Source organism: Homalodisca vitripennis, chromosome 4 (assembly GCF_021130785.1).
Source record: "Homalodisca vitripennis isolate AUS2020 chromosome 4, UT_GWSS_2.1, whole genome shotgun sequence".
NCBI lineage: Eukaryota > Metazoa > Arthropoda > Insecta > Hemiptera > Cicadellidae > Homalodisca > Homalodisca vitripennis.
This window is the reverse complement of record NC_060210.1, coordinates 56,761,756-56,780,379: the sequence shown is the minus strand read 5'-3', so window position 1 is coordinate 56,780,379 and position 18,624 is coordinate 56,761,756. Positions and strand designations below refer to the sequence as shown.

The 18,624-nt window shown below is 32.6% G+C and overlaps 1 protein-coding gene across 1 annotated transcript in view; it reads right to left on the bottom strand.

Annotated features, from left to right (window-relative positions):
• Positions 1 to 1,721: 1,721 nt before the first annotated feature.
• The window catches only part of LOC124361032 (NK1 transcription factor-related protein 1-like), a 41,812-nt gene continuing 24,909 nt past the window's right edge, over positions 1,722 to 18,624 (bottom strand). Inside the window, exons 2-4 of the mRNA XM_046815069.1 lie at positions 13,862 to 13,977; positions 6,082 to 6,138; positions 1,722 to 4,629 (exon numbers count right to left, since the gene is read on the bottom strand). Of these exons, the coding sequence (XP_046671025.1) occupies positions 4,082 to 4,629; positions 6,082 to 6,138; positions 13,862 to 13,977 (721 nt within the window). The 3' untranslated portion in view covers positions 1,722 to 4,081. The remainder of the gene's footprint in view (positions 4,630 to 6,081; positions 6,139 to 13,861; positions 13,978 to 18,624) is intronic.

Genomic DNA, 18,624 nt, shown 5'->3' with positions numbered 1-18,624 from the left:
AAAATAAAAGAATAAATTATATTTTAAAATACCACTTAGGAACCGTACATATGTTATAAAAAACCCATTTTCATCTTTAAAACATTAAACATTAAAGTTTGTTTAGAAATCAAACCGTCAAAATTAATATTGCTGCGAACAAGCAAACTTTTTCCCTTTAATTTCTTTTTGACTTTTGTTTTTAAAAAATTTACTCTTCAATTATCATTCTTTTTAACAATTTTATCTTTTGTAAATTAGTTGCTGCATTACAGTTACCTAACAAATTGTATTTTCAAATTAAACTACATACATCTAGGATTTCAAATTAGAACTTACTAAAATTATTCTTGATCATTGATTAGTCAGATCTCGATATAACTCTGGCTTCCGCACAGACACCCGCCTATGCAGGTCTATTAGGCCTTATGAGGCTAAGAAATGTATACTTAATAATATGTTTTGTAAAGGACTTTCAATTTTAATTTTAAGGTATTTATTTTTTTGTTTTGCATGTACCACAAAAAATGCTTGTAAGTTTGTTTAGAGTAAATTTGTGCACATTATATCAACTATTTATAAGCTAGTTTCTAGTTCCTTTGATCTACCGTCTACTTCTTCAGCGTTCATACATTCATCTGGTACATATAAACTGTTGAATATCAACACCTCAGTTATTTATAATCTTTCTTTCAAAGAATTTTTTCGATTAAAAAGTTGATTTTTAAGCACATATGTATATTCTTCTGGAAAATGTCCTAGTAAAATAAAAATATCGTAGATAAAAATAATTTAAACATTAGTTCAGGTGTACAATTTGCAATTAAATAAATAAATAAATATTTATATACATGTTCTTTGTTTATAAAATTTGTTGTATTTTATTTCGTATATCAAATACTTTGTGCTGTATTTAGTCTTCATTTTACATAGGAACATAGCTAATTAAAAAAATATATTTGAGGAACTAAGATTGTTTTCTCTGAATGTTACTTTCATGTTGCATTGTATTACATTTCTTCATTATATAATCATCTTTAAACTGTTCACTGGATATTAAAAGTAGAAGTGTTCAAAGTTTAAAAATTTAATGTTCTAACTTGAAAAATAATAAGGAATGGGTATATACTATGGGGCCTTTCCAAAAAATAAGTATACAAGTACAGAAATAAAAAAATAATTATTTTGTTTCAATAAAAACTTACACTACCCATATTTTAGTCAAAAAATTACGTTTTTCCTTTTAAAAATCAGGCTACTCTGTTTTCATTGTATATCCTGAAGGCAAATGTTATTCTGTTAGAATAGTGTATAAAATAAAGACCATTACGCTTTAATGCATTAATTGATAAAAAATACTCCTGAAAAATGTTACTTTAGGTTATTTGTCTTAATGTAAACTTTTTAGTGATAGAATAAGTTAAAGTAGCTTTAATTGCAAATATACGATATTCTTTATTTTAATTCTCTTTACCAATTGTGATTAAATAAATATTCTCTACTCTAAATCAGTTTGAAAGATCTCTGGTTGGTTCTAGGTACCTGGTTTGAAATTACAGCAAAGAGAGTTATGTAGAGCTAAACGTTACGTTTTATGACTACTATATAATTAAGTTAAAATAATCGTGATGTACAGGAGTTAATGAAAACACGTGGTCACTTCATAACCTACAGTTTAATATATACAAAGTATACAACATAAATACAGTAATATATTTACTTAATTACAATAAATAACGCGATATAAAACAATAATAATTTGATGTAACTTTTGGCGCTTTTTACAATGTACAAATAACATAGCAGGAGGGTCCCTGAATTATATAGTTTCCTTGCTGAACTATTGTTTCCGTATTAAGTGGTATGTCATGGTGTTTACCAAACCTAAAAGCACAAGGTTTCATAGCACTGTACTATACTTAATTATACGTCTTTGAATGTACTTTTATGTAGAAATGGTAAACAATTTATTACAGCATTCGACTGATTTGATCAGTTTCCTACACTTGTATAAATGTGAAATAATAATATAATCATGCTAGCACTAAAATTAGTAATACTAATATTAACATTATTGAGGAATCTGAGTCATTAGAAAAGAAAATACATTACTCAATAATCTGGATCATATTGAGCGAGGTACTAAATTCTTTTTGTATTCCAGATTTATATATCATGGTTGACAATTAACCCAATAGCATTTAAAACTCCATTGTAATATAATTCTACATGGAATCTTTCCTTTTCGGTTAAAGCACAATTATATATTTTCAAAGTTCAAAATACTGAGAATGAATTATTGAACTTGAACACATCATTATTTTTTTTTAAATTTCGTTTAGTATTGTATACAATGTGTTCTGTCAAATGATACATCTCTTATCATAATCTTAGAACGTAAAGTGTCTAAAATAACATATGTTTCTCATATATCCATCAGAATATTATGATCAGCAAATAAAATTTGATCGTATGGTGTTTGGTTCATGTTACGGACGGTTAAATGAAAATAGAAGATAGTTTTGAAGAAAAAGAGGGTTCAATAACTTGAATATGTTCCAGGAATGTATTGAAAAGGTAAAAATTAAAGTCAAGTATTCGTATTTTAAAAATTTTCTTTGTTTTACGAAGGTTAGTTTCGGTAGTTCCTTTATTTCTAAGAGCATAGAGGTTGGAAAAATTGAATTTTTCGCGTGTTTATACCAATAGTCTACGCAAGTGAAGCTAGAAAAGTATCGTGGTTGATTTATGATTTATTATATATAATATTCAAATGTTTTAGTTAGTATTCTAAAGTTTGTATGTTCCTATACAAATGTTTTTCCGCCTAATATTTTTAGTTCCATTTATGTATTTTTCAATAAACTTTATATTATTACATATTCTGTAAATCTTGTAGATGAGAAAAAAAAATTAAATATCTTAAAATTGTCAGGTGTACGGCAGGGTGCTCGCTTTATTTAATAGTTATAGGCCAGTAAACATAGTAAAAAAGGTGAAACCAACGGCTGGAATAAATATCATGATACCACTATTTTCCGAGTGGAACACGAACTAAATCCATTTAATTGGTCCGGCGCGGTTTTCGTTATTTCAATAGTGTAAACATTGAAACCAATGCTGCATGGAAGTAGATTGATCAGTTTGATTAGCGATATTGTTTCACGTTTAATGGAATTGACAATTTTATAATTGATTTTAATTAGCTTAATAGTTTTATCGAATAGATGCAATTTCAATCAGGCTTATTTGTCGAACGCAATCATAGCAGGATGTGTGATTGTGACTGGCCCCGTGGATGAAAGTTATTACATAGTTTAATTACCATAATTTACTTCTGTTTACTCTGTTTTTTGTTACGAAAAGCTTTCAAGTCTATATTACCCTATCAATATTATTACTATAAAACATCCATAGAATGAGTATATGTACGGTTTTTACCACGCTTTGAAGGTTTTCAATAGTTTATTACTTTAATTAATATCTTTATAACTGAAGTGTAATAATATACGCAATACTAAAAAAAATTGGAACCGTATGATTTAAACTTTGAAGTTTAATGCTTAGTGGTATGATCATAATGATTACAATGGAGGTTTCTTGGATCAAAAACATAAAACTGTACTGATTTTAAAATGTTACATGCTGTCCTTTAATGATAAGATAATAAGTCTGTGATACATTTATGTTGTGATTTTGGAGTATTGGAAGGCAAATTTGATATAAATGGAGAACTTTCAAGTGAATGAGAATTGTGTCAACAAATATGGAATAGATTAGTTTTTTTGAACCAGGATATTTTGATAAGATAGTATATTTAATTTAATGGTAAAATTTATACATAATGACTAGATCAAATCTGATATTTTTTGCTCTTTTCATAAAAAATATATGCCGTTCGTTTATGTAATATAAATGCAAATGGTACGAATCCCATACTAGGCAATTTCTGTAATTCACAGGGAGTTGAGGTCTGTTTTTCGTAGGCTGACATAACCTATCCGATCACGCTATACACCGAACAGTCTTTACAACATTTGGCACAACACTTTGGCACCGTTTAACCTATGATATGTGGGGTGAGTGAGGGTGAGGTCGGGGACTAGGAGGAGTGACCGAGGGTGGAGTGGTGAGAGGAGCCGAGGTGATGAAAGTATGCGGCGGCGGCGCCGTAGCCTTGGCCGGGGGTGGCGAACGTGGAGGGGTAGTGATGGGGAGCGTACGCTAGAGGGTGGAAGAACGGCGGACCTCCGGTAGGGGGACCCGGGGGAGGTACGGTAGGGGAGTTTACATCCATCCCGGGGTTTTGTTTTTTCCACTTGGTCCTCCGGTTCTGGAACCAGATCTTGACTTGAGTCTCCGTCAGTGACAGCGACAGTGCCAGGTTGAGTCTCTCGCAGACCGAGAGGTACCTCGTGGTTTTGAACTTATTCTCCAGGGCTACCAACTGCTCGTAGGTGAAGGCCGTCCTCGCCCGTCGAGGTTTTCCTCCTTGACTGCCCCCACCCTTGGATGAACTGCTTGAGCTCTCGGCCTTTCCGCACTTCTTACCACCAGAACTTCTCTTGGTGTCCTCGCTTATGTCGCTACCCGCGCCCTCTCCTAAGCTCGTGTCGTCATCCTCTGAATAGTGGTGTAGCCCCTCTCTCCCTGAAACAAGAATAATCATGTTAGGGGGATACGTTAATTATAAATGTTTACACTGTTCTAAACTCATTAGAGAGTAAAGCCGACCATTTCAGATTTTCACATTTATTTTCTTTGAGCAGACATAAATTACCTCTAAAATCAATTAATCTCGTATTACTGAAATATACAGATTACAAAAATCTACATTAGTTGTGGACATCATTAGGTCTTTCACTTAAGCGCCTATGTTAGATTAGTAGTCGAATTTGAGTAGAATACGACAAAGTGTGACACTCGCACAAACCAATGCTCAAAACGCCGATTATTTCCAGACGCAGAATAAATTAAGTTTTCTACTAGAGGAAACTGAAGTACAAAGTTCAAAGTATAATTTAACAGTGACAACATTACGTTGTAGTATTTACTTATGTTGTACGTATTAAAATTGCAGATGACGAAAAATATGTTTAATTTATATTTAAATTATTATTAATTAATTGTTTTCATAAGGTCTTGAAGATTTAATTCCAGCAGCTTAAGTTAAAACTCACAATGTAAGATCTTACTAGCCTGTTATTATATTTTATTGGCACATTTCCGAATAAAGGTTACTGACATTCACGGTAGATTTATTGAGAAGTCGAAGATATTTGAATAAAAATTAAATCTGCACAGTGCACAGTTCTACCCCATTCGTGGTATGAAAAGTATACATATGTATCAAAAATAGTTTATTTCCTTTTATTCTGAATCTTATGACTTGAAACTGTTGAGTGGATTAGTAGGATTACGGACATTACCATTGTTATATGTTACAAAAAAACCACTATTTACCAACTAAAACAACAACAAAATAACGTATAACGATGATAAAAGTCCGAAATTCTACTATCTTTTCAAATTGTCCATTGCCAATTAAAAGTTTTAAACTTAAAAAGAATGAGTAAGGTTAGATCCAATAATTTAACATAAATATCTTTAGAATTTCTAACCATTTCTATTAAAGCTACAAAAAAATAAAACGAAAGCAATTTTTTATGTTCTCATTTGCTCAGGTAACCATTAAATTAATGATTTAAATTTATAAAAGTATCCACACGGATCTGATTTATTGCCAGCGGTACGAAGTTTTCAACTGCAAACTGCATAAAAACGCAATACATCTCGACAAACGAAAACTAATCCGGACCAAGTGATCCGGCAGTAACCGGATGTGGAGCAGGTGACTGCAGTTGAATTTTCGCGGACCGATAGCCGGATAAGCCGGTGGAGCGGCACGGACGATCTGATCAATTAGAGAAGCATTCGGTTTGATTAACAGCGACTGTATCAATTAGTTGCGAATAAAACCGCTTACGTTTTCAGCGCGCCTAGTAGCAGACAACGTTGTCGAAATTAATAATCCTTTCGGCGTAATGAGCTTGGAGATTGTTTTCAGCATTTTACATGCAATTATAGGCCTAGTAGGCTTACCGCCCTCCCCGCCGCCCCGCCCCGCGCCGTTGCCGCGTTCACCCTCTCGTTTTAATCCTGTAAACACACAACTTTGTGTCGGATTTGTGTTTAATATCAACTCCGCTCTCGCTACTCCATTAAAAACACGCCTCAGCCACCGCGAGATTTAAAAGCGGTTATTAAATGCCGAATAACCCACCCTTCCGATTTTTAATGAATTTTATTGGACTCGGTTTGGCTGGAAAGGCCTGGAGTACTGATTGAAAAGTTGCGACCGATCAAAATAGTAATTACCCCGTTTTTTCCGAGATCGAGGCAAGGAAATAAATACTCCTTCCGACACAGTTGGAAGACTGGTAGACGTCATTGTTGTGCTGTCATACTTAAATATTATACCGAAAAGCAATAATAGCTTTGAAGATTAATTCATTAGCTGACGATTCTTTATTAGGTGTAATGTTAATATCTAATCTATGGTGGTAATTTCTTGATTTTTGTACGTGCAACTTTAGGTACTAAAACTGTAATCTATATATATATATATATATATATATATATATATATATATATATATATATATGAATGAATGTTTGTGTGTTTGTCCTTTATGGAATCGTACACTATTTAACCGATCATTATGAAAATTTGAATGTATATGTACTTTTCGACGGAGAAGGTTTATATGCTATACTCATTTATAAAACTCACCACGAGGTGGCGCTGCAAAATATAAGTTTTCAAAGCGCCTGCACATTGTAAACTGCAATTACGAGACAGTTACATATATTAATTTGCCAAAGACTATTAGAAGGCACTAAGTTAGAATATATGTTTGTCTTTATGATAAATATATGGTTGAACTTAAAGCTTGACTGTTAGACCGCTTTATAATAAAATACATGTACGTGTATAATGGCTATATAATAAGCATACACAGATTTTCTTGATCGTGACAACAAGGCAAACTCTTCATCGGTGTTAGAAATATAATGCACTTGAACCAGAAGTGTAAATACATGGCCAAGGCTTACGTAAAGCGTGCGAAGCTGCGGGAAACAGGTAGTTTTATATAAAAATATGTTTTGGTGTAAAGAGAACTATTACTACAAGTGTCTTTGTGGATTGAAAATACAGCTGACTATAGGTCTCCACCCCAATGGGTTTCCAAGTTCAAAAATTATTCTTAGGAAAGTATTTTTATTTAAATTCAAACAATATATTAACTACAAAAACAGTATGTTGCTCAGGCAGTTTTCTCAATTCACTGTCCTACTTCATATCAACATCATTATTAATTATACATTTTATTCATGAGCGGATTAATTGGGTTTTTGATAGGAACGTTAGCAAAACCTATCATTCGATAGGCTGAAAAATGTAATTTGTTTGTCTATCTGCCCGCCTGTTCGTCCGTCTGCAAGATATTTCAAATGTTTGTGAGTTGGTCTCATGGGTTACTATGATAGCAAAATGAAAATGTGTAGAACAACTACATTTTTAAGCGAGCTGAATACAATCATATGAGATTCAAAAAATTTACTTTTACAGTAACACATGTCGTCTTACTATCTGTATGAAATGAACATGCAACACCAGCTAAGCCTGTTACACGACACGTAGTATGACGTACTCCTAATTGTATACTGTTGCAACATAGAATTTTGATGAGATATAAAAAGAATGTTACATGATCTGAATGAAATGCTTATAGAGCCTATTTAGTATTCTCAACAGATAATAAACAGTAAAAGATAATTGGACAAAGATAATTGTTCGGTTCCACCATCAACTTAAGGAATTAATTAACATAAACCCAAAATAATCAGTCCGGAATAATATACTGTAAATCTGTTGCATATTTACTAAGGATCGAACATATTTGTCTCAGTCTTATCGGAAATTAAAACCAATGTGAAAGAACGAAATAAGTAAAATAGTAAGTTCCACAAATAAATCTAGGTTTTGTTGTGCAACTGAAGGATAACATTCGTAAATGTTAACATATCTAGCGAGCTGAGGATGAGTTACTATATATCATTTATTATAACAATAAAACGACACGATGGACTATAGTAACAGGATCCGATAGAACTGGAAGTATATGATATATATACAGTATATAATCATACTTTCATGCATAGGTCCAACTATATATATATATATATATATATATATATATATATATATATATATGTTAACCAACATGGAGTTAATACATATTTCGTAATACTTTTTTTTAATATATTGCTACTATTTGTTACTTTGACCCTAAATCAATATTTTTGTTCCTGGAACGAAGATAAATCTGTGTACCAAGTTTCAAGGCCTTTCTATCAAGAGTCACCACATAAACAAAGAGATACGATTTTAAAAGGACACCTTGGATCCTAAATAGTTGTATATATAAAGATAAAGCAAAGTTTATCACTCATTTTTATAACTCATAAGGTCTGAGTGTAACCGACGTCTTCAGACAAATGTCATTGCTTCCATCGTTAATACGCCAATGCAATAGTAATAATACGAATATTAAAAAGTCGAATTAATCTCTATGCTGTTGTTTGTCGTGGTAACCAACACAGTTAGAAATAATATCAAAGGAAATGAAATTGAAATGAAAAATGTTACAAGCGAAGTTATGACTTAAATTCCTCCCTCCAACTTAACCTCTAAAGACTAAATGAAAACTACTGCCTTCACCGCTAGTCCAACTCACACTGGACCATAGAGCATAAGGAAAATTAAGTCTTTTGTAAACTAAAGATTACCTATAATATAAATCATTTAGTTGTAATAGAGGAATGTGGAAATATGGTGCAGGCCAGGTCCTGCAATCAACTATGAAATGAAAATCCAATTGTAATATACCCAACAGCTGTTAACTGATAAGACTCAGAAATCGACGACATTCAATTTTCCAAAATACATAAAAGGTGTTTAGTGTTATTAAGCAATAAAATTGTAATCTCAATATATAAATATGCTTTGTTTATATGATTTAGCATACACAGAAGATAAAATCATCGTACAGACGAGAAGTGCTGAGGTCTGGGAAATTATTTCGGTTAGTTTTTTAGTTGATTCCTAGAATATTCCAGCGCTATTTTCTCCAAAGAAATTTATCAACAAATTTAAGACACGTAGGACATAATATTTCTATATTGCCGGATTTACGACTAAATTATAAGAACTTGAGTTTGTTCTCTTTACAGTTCTTTAAATAATAGTGAAAATAAGTTTTCATTTTAGCCCTTGAGGTTACATTAAACGAAACTATATATTCGTTCAATTCATACTTATTCAACTATACGTCAAAGTTGGTTGTATCATAAATAGTCTATTTGATTCTTTGTAGTGAACAAATTATATATATATATATATATATATATATATATATATATATATATATATATATATAATGAATAAAAAAATCTTTCGACTCGAAAATAAACTGTCATAAACTTTTTAATTTATAAAACAATTACCATCGGACATACACATAGTGGTTTTATTACTGTATTCAAACATTAAAAGAATTTAAAAAATCTCCACAGTAGTGTTTTAAAGGCCTGAACTAACAAGGTATGAAGTCCTCCCATATCACGGATGCAATGCAAATACATTGTATGAATTAAGTTACTATACAAATATGAAACATCATTAAAAGCTTAATTAGTGTGTAGTGTGCACAGTGTTATTACACAAATCGAATTATCAAACGGTATTTAACGATAAGTCGGTGTGTATAAATAAAGCTCAGGAAGCACCGCAGTACCTTGATCGCTGTTTAATGCACTCTACATGAGAAGTTAGTAAAGAAATGAACATATCAAGTGGTGGTTGGAAGCCTTTTAACTTAAAGCTGTGCAAATATTAGCTTTTTCTCGAGTAACTCCGCGAACACATACCCAGCCTCAGCCGTGCTTTGCTTAATAGCAACGCGTTCCTTTTACTTTACAAATAAGAACAGTTTGTTGTTTTAGTCGTTAAGCTCCACATGAGAAAAACATCGGTTGGTGGTCATTTTACGGTGGATATTAAAATTTACCACTTAACGGAATGTTTGTGCGGAAAGGTTCCTTGTTATTTGTAAACCTATGTAAACGTCACAGGATCAACACATTGTCTTCACCCTGCGAAGGCGTTGTACACAACGATTTCGGGGGTCAATTGTATGCCTTGTAGAGAACGAGAGTGTTTATATTTAAGGAATCTACTTTATTTTCAGCTTACCAAAGCAAACACTATATTTAATGCAAGGAAGAGTCTACGATGACGGTGTTGTTAGTACAATTTAAAATGGATTTAAGAGAATAATAAAGGGAATGTAGACCTATCAAGTTTATTGTTTACTTTGTTTGCTTAATAATACAGAAGAAAGTTATTGCAAGAAGTTGGTTAATTAGATTTTTAACCACGTTTTCATTTTCCAAATCGTATAAAAAATTTAAGTTTTATACACGAAATAAATTTTGTGTTTGTTATTATTATAATATTGTGTATTGTCCAACATAAAACAACATTTGAATAATACTTTTTTAAATTTGATTATAGATTTCTTTATATGATAAAGAAGTATAAAGTGAAAATACTAAATTATTTGTATTTAGATTTACTGAGTTAACCAATCACATGAATTAAAATATCCAGCTGAATCGAGGATGAACATGCATACGTGTACAACCTCTTTCCCTCTTGGAATACATTTCCACAATACTCTTCCCGTGTACAGTGTAGCTACGGAAACAGATCAGTGGTATAGTTCTTTCAAGTTTCAGTTCCAGAATCAAATCAAACAGAATAAGGAGGTGAGGTCGACGGTACTAATAAAACTTGCTATGGTCACATGTATGATTTGAACCTGCTCACATCTTCGACCGCTCGGATATCGGCTCTCCCAATGAAAACAGGGATTACGTTAAGACATTTAATGCAATAATATAATTTTATAGTGTTGATCCGATCTCTGTAGTTGGATCTTTCAATTCTTGGATTTGCGTAGCACTATGATACTGTCCACTGTTAGAAACATTATTGTTTCACAAATAAAAAAATAAAGTAACTTTATAATTGATTGGAGGTATTGTCTCGTTTAAGTTTCATTATAAACAAGTATTTATTTCCTAGTACGTACATTACGATTATAACTGAATGTGCGTGTGTGTTCACATATGACATAAATAGGCTAGTAATATCAACGTCATAGTTATCCCACAAATCACAAAAGAAAGTTCAACAAGGAAGCAGTTCCCATCCCTTGCAGGCCAAGAGTGTTTACACGGACTACTTTACTTCCCTACCGGTTCAGTGACGCTCACGTAACAAGGGCCGACATTCCGCCTCGGTGACCGTCGCGTTGTATCGGCGTCGCCTCGCGTCGCGGCGGCAGGCACAGTAAGGAATTACTACATACTGTTATAAATGTTTCTTGTTTCCACAACTTTGCGTGATTGTGAAGTTGACTTTGCTTACATATTGTGAATTAACATAGTTTTTCTTTATATAGCAAACATTTATGGGTAAACTCATTTAAAACCCGTTTGTGCCCTTTTCTTAATTCAAAATAGGAATTATGGTTGTAAAGGCGTTCTTACCTTCATAGTTATAAAGAAATAACTAATAATAACTACAAGTTACATGTCGTCAGCACATAGGCAAAATCTTAGTAACGACCAAAAAATTGTATCAGTTACCTCAACATACGAGCAAAACATAGAGAAATAAATTAACATTGAAACTAATCATAATGAAATGGATTTGACCAAGGAAAAGTCTCTTTTCAGGGAATAATTAATGTTAAAAATGAAACTCATTTTTGTGCCTATGCTTTTCAAATACTGGGACGCGTTCTTTCAAGGTCTATTGTCAAGTTATCTAATATATTTTAATTTAACTTCGGGTCTTAAGTGATGATTTTATTTACTTAAAAATTGGTTATTTCACTATAGACTTTGAAGTCTGAAACATCGTTAGAAAAATAACCAAAAATTGTAACGATTTTGCCAAAACTGTATTTTTCGTTGAGGTAATCAATATAATCCGCCTGTTTTATGTGGAATAAATAGGATGACCACTTTTGAAATAAGTATTAATTATATAATATAATATTTATTTATACTTTTAGAATATATTTTTAATACAAATACAGAAATTCGGTGGAAACCATACTCATTCACCTGGGAACAATAATGTCTGCAAGATGGTGTCCTTCTTCATTAATGCGCATTCCTTTGAAATTGAAAAGGTCCATCTTTCATTAATTGTAATTGCCATTAATCGTAGTTAACTTTAAACTTTCTGTGATTAATTAGGATTTTCCACTACCTAATGCCTGCAGTTGAAGTAACCGTCCAAATTAAGCTTCATCTGGCATCGTCAGCATATTTTCAGAGTGCAACAATAGTTTTGGTATTATTTCACAAAAACGTTTTCTGTGTTTCACCTTCATGGGGTTTCTGAGTGATCAATATTTTATACGGAGTAACTTTAACTTGTGTAAAATGCGCTATAGTGATTGGACTGTTAAGGTCCGACATTTCAAAGGTCCGCCAAGTGGACCGCTGAAGACTCTGAAGCACTGACGCTCCAACATGATCGATGTTCCCTGGAGTTGCCGCTGAACGGGACGTTCGGTAGGTTTGACACTCATTAGAGACTGTTACGCGAAATACAGTCACCCAACGCTTTATTAGTCAGCCATCAGGGATCGGTTCACACGTAGTAAATTAAAATGTACCCGAAACAGATGTTGCAGACAAACAAAACATTAATTGTTTCCAAAAAGAAGCTCCACAGCGAACATGTAGAGACATACGTGCAACTGAACCATGTTTGGACATACCGTAGAAGACTACCTGATGTCTACTAACCTATTCCTCTCACCTGTACAACGCAGTTCAAATCAGGCCATAAATGTAAATTTACTTCTTGTATTTTAAATTGACTAAATAGAATTAGTTCGTAAATGTAATACGTTTTAAATGATAAACTAAAAGATGGTATATTAATGATTAAATTGATTAAGCTTTCCTTAATGTGTGCAAAAGAACATCCAAACCAGTGACTAAACATCTTCAAAGCCTTCTTAAATTACTAAAGTGAATATCCAAAATGATGTAATTACAAAAATATTCTCTTCACAAAGCATATGCTTTCGGAAATAATAATTTACAAACAATCTTAGTTTTTTTGAGAGTAAGTTACGTTAGATACTTAAGAGTAAGATATTAAAAGTTTTAGACACGTAAGGTGATAAATATAAAATTTTTTGTTTGAAGTTTATTTTTGACGATGGAAGGATTGTGAAGAAAACAGGATTTTCCGGACATCTGCCATCGTTAAGTGAAACAAAACTTAGTGGCACTACGTTTCGAGATCTGCAATCTGATCTCTTCTTCAAGTAAATAACTAACCTAACACATAATTAAAAACTAGGTTAAAATAAACAAATCATACCAGAGCGTTATCACACGCCTATGCCAGGGTTTCTATAACAGATTATGGAAAAATTGGCGGCCAATTCCGGATTTGACGAAAAGTTTTAGTAAAACAAGTCAGCGATATTGATGGGGTTTTAAAATATAGATAACATATTATATTTAATATACACTAATATATAACATGTTTAGTATATGAAACCAATTAAGTAGATAAAATTGTATTATTGTGATGTATAAAATACGCTAAAAGTTTCACGTTTCAATACAGTAGTAAATTTAGAAATCGTACGGCCTGGCCGATGTTTTCAGCTCAGCGTGTGGCGCGGCGACATGGTGCAAACAGGTAGTACATTACAAGCTTGGCTGAACATTGTAAGAGTGCTTGGGATCGGCCGCAAGTAGTAGCACGGCGGCACCGTCGCTTAGTCGCTTGGCAACCATGGGAGGGGGTGGGTGGGACGCGGGGGAGGGCCAACTTAAGTCACCGAGACCAACTTAATTAGCTTTAATTACTAACAGAGGGGCCAATTAATTGTGTTAAGTAGAGAGTTATCGCCCATGTAGAGCTTACCTCCCCTCCCCCACCACCGTTGCAATTACCCGCCAAATTGTTTTAGCCGACACAATGCCTCGATGGGATTGTCGTTTATCTCTTCAACACACCGACTCGGTCGCTGCGCTCGGCATAGGTTTTGCTGTTTAGTTTTGTAAGCGTTGTGATGCCTGTCATCAATGATAGGTGGGTTCAAGCACAAAAATGAATGTATCATGAACTTGATTTAAAGCTCAGCCCAAATAATCATTGTGCTGTAATAAAACTATATACAAGCACTAATTTCATTACGGAGGACGCATTAAATGGGCTCGTAATATGTTTTCAAGATCCTTTTGCACATTTTAACAAGATTGCATAAACACGCTTTTCTGATTATTCTTTCAAGGAATAAGAAAATAAAAAGTGACTATGCACAGAATGGATTCCATAATTATTTTATAAGATATGCTTTTCCACTAAACAGTTGTTATACGTACTAAAACTAATCAGCCATCAAATATATCGAGCTATGGCTTGTAAGACGTCATGGTTACAACACAATCAGCTTCAGCAACCATGTGTCAACCTCCAGAACACAATGATAGCATATTTTGTTTTCTTACTTTTGAAATTACTAAAGTATGTCAGATTCTGGATTCCAGTTTACAAGTGAAGAGTAGCGTTTCTTTGCAGCCGAATATGGAGATAAGTTACTCGAAGTTCTATGTGCCATCAAGCAAATTAAGAAGATAAATAAGCAGTCCAAACTCTTAAAACATTCTAGCTAAAAACAAAGCTCCAAAACTTGCATTGCTAGAGTACAGGACAACTCCAGGATCTTAATTGTGTTGGTATCTATTTTAATGAAATGGTTTGCATTTATTGTTGTTCAGGGTGTTTAACAACATTCTTGTTTATGTAAACATTTTAATACGTTACTCTGAGTTAAATAACATAATACAAATGATTTCGAAGTAACTATTCTGTTACTATTAGACATAAAATTTATCTGTATATATTATGTTAAATATACCAAACTTTCTTTTATAAAAACGAATATATCGCGTTTTTAATACGGTATGCGAAATATTGTAAAAACTTGTTGCTAGTGCCATCGCAGTAAGTAATAAGTCTAAAGTAAAACCATGCCACTAAATACGTGTAAACCTCCCCAGAAAGAATGGACACTCTTAGAATTATCTGGATTTTTCTGATGAATTATTGTTATTGCTTTAAAAAAAAACTTTAAATTCTAAGTTAGGTTACTTTTACTATCATTTCGGCAATTTAACGCGTTATAAGGCAATTAACTCCTAGTGTCAATTTTATAAAAAATTCTTGGAACACCACATTACTTCCAATGGCAGAGTTCCTATTAAAAATACATCGTTAAAAAGTAAACTAATTAGATACTAAAATGTTTTATTTTAAATCTTTCTACACCAAACTGGAAATTTGTGAAAATAGGAGCTTATAGGAGAAAGTCTATTATATAAATGGTAAACCTATAACTTTGTTTACGGCCATCTTTAGTAAGAGTTCCAGTTAGTTACCTGCAAAACCAGTTACAATTCTTTTAATTCATTACCCAAACAGTTATTATATTATTGAGAAGATACTTTCAAGCTAAATCATATGTTATAATATTCTTATCGTTCCCAATTTAAGAGTTGTTCTGCGTGTTTAAGCCAGCAATGTAAAGTGTAGAACCTGTAAAATATACATCTGAAAGCCTTATTATAAATACCGTATATTGTAAAGCACTAGTTTGTTTTGACTCAAGTATGTTTCAAACTTGACTATCGATATTCAGAGTTACCCATTAATTGAATAAATAAGTTGGATATTTCTTATTTTTATCGTTAAGTAATCACAAAATAAGGGCGCAACAAGGTAGCTAATCTGAAGAAGTTCTAGCCACCCCCGAAATTTTTGGAAGTAGGTACTAACTCTGTAACTAAATAAGCAAACATAGTTTTTGTTACTTTTACTATTCTTAGTATGGTAAACCAAATCTATTTCAAACTACCCCGGAATTTTCTTTTTAGAAGTCTATTACCCAAACCTTGTTTTTACACTTAATATTTATAAAAATAAAAAATCGGCAATAATTATTTTTAAATACATATCTGGCTGAGTTTTAGCGAAAAATAGGACTCGTATATTGGAAATTTTCATTATACCTGTCCTCACAATAGCTCGATAACAAACTGACCTACAGACTATAGAAATTGTGCATGAAGTTTCATTTCTCCACGAGGAACAATGAGTTCGATGATGCTGCATGTCACTCCATGCAATTTGGCTGAGCGTTAGCGAATATTTTTACATTGGTCTTATGAGTGACCATGATAGTATTGATAAAATAGCAGGAAAAATACATTTGTAAACGAACTCAATATAAACACCCATAAGGGATTCAAACGTGTAACATATTAACACGTGTAGCTACTACTCTTACACACACGTTAGTATATAGTAACTTGGCGTGTAGACGTTTATTATATAAACACCCATAAGGGATTCAAACGTGTAACATATTAACACGTGTAGCTACTACTCTTACACACACGTTAGTATATAGTAACTTGGCGTGTAGACATTTATTATATAAACACCCATAAGGGATTCAAACGTGTAACATATTAACACGTGTAGCTACTACTCTTACACACATGTTAGTATATAGTAACTTGGCGTGTAGACATTTATTATATAAACACCCATAAGGGATTCAAACGTGTAACATATTAACACGTGTAGCTACTACTCTTACACACACGTTAGTATATAGTAACTTGGCGTGTAGACATTTATTATATAAACACTGTTATGAAACTCAATTTATTGCAAAAAAATCTAAAGGTACCACGTGACCAGGCATGTCAGAAAGACTTTATATGTAGACTAATTTTAGTATGAAACGAGAATAAGTTAAATGATATTTTCGTGTCAACTTCTTTCCTTTTTTTGTATGATTGTCTATCTGTCGGCACGACGTCTCGAGAAGGAAATGAGCTATAGATTTGAATATTTGAATACAACTTTAGCGAAGCCTGTTATGACACGTGGAATGGCGTAGTTATAACTTATAGGTAGCTTTCGGTGACAATTTTAGATTAAAGGCTGGTTAAAAATATACTTAGGTAAAAATTTCAATGCAAGAGGTAAAAAATACAAGATTTAGGACGGTTTGTTGGGCCTAGTATGTTACATTATGTATCACAGTCAATAAATTTTGCTTATCACATAATACCCAAACTTTTTTAGAAACTGACAGTAAATAACACTGATTTGCAAGTGCATCAAAACACTGCATGAAAAATATTACCTTTTTAATAAAAAAGGCGCATTCCTAGACTTCCCTTAAAAGTTTGAAGTTATTCAATACCCTCAACCCCACGGAAGCCTCTTCCAACTTAATTTTCTATATACGGTACCTCAATAAATAAACTACTTAACTAATTGAAGTTATGACTCTTCTCTAAACTAAGCCTCAACAACTCCAGTTATAAAGAGAATCACTTAAATAATTCGCGCTGTTGAAAGCAATATAAGATTAGTTATCAGAATCAACAAAACTAAAAAATTCTCCATAACGTATAAAAATAATTATATGAAAATAAATCACGAACTCCCCAAAAAGGAAGAGCTAACATTGCTAACTAATAGAACCACAGCTCAGTAGGAAGACTCTTCATATCCTTGTATAAATTAGGATCGATAAGTTATTTAGGTAGAGTTTTATATAAATATCCACGTCTTAGTAGAATAATGGCATGCGATCTTCTCGTTTCATGTAAAGTGAAAGAGAAATGTATGACTATATTATTGAATTGGATAATATTAAAATAATTGTTACACTACACTAACAATACGTACTGACCAGTTAGCACATTTTGCCTATCTAGTCAAATACGAGCTAATGGATCTTCCTTTGATTACAAAGAAGAAAACGGCGTAAATCCACAATATGAGTACAGTTGTGTACTGCGGGATGCATCGACGATACACCCTAGTCGTGTAGCACGGCGCAGTCGACAAGATGAACATCTTCTTGTATATGGCAATATTGTTACAAAGCTTTTGTTTAACATTTCTTATTTGTAGGTTTGGGGCATTCTAAATGATTTCTCACAAATGTCAATGCTTATTTTTTATCATAGAGGTTTAAATTAATGACATTATAGTTCCAATCTTCCCACTTTCAAGTACTCATAAATAGCTTTAAAATTACATTAAATACATAAATACATTAAATGTTTTGTTTGTCGGACTCCTTGAGGGGGTCAAAATTCAAATCTTTGATATCATAATAAATTTAGACTACTGTGGTGTCTGCCAATGCGCTTTAAAATTTCAAAATCAGAATCCAGTTATTTTTAGCCTTTAGAAATATTGTTTAAAAGTTAGGTTTATTCTAGTAACGCTGGATTGAAAAAGATAAATACTTCAGTAGCGGCCGGTTGTCAAATACAAAATGTTTTCCAAATAATGAAAACGTAATTTCAAACTATCATTTCACTGCTAAAGAACATTATATAAAATTAAACCAGACTATTTAGCTAATTAAGCTACGAATCAAGC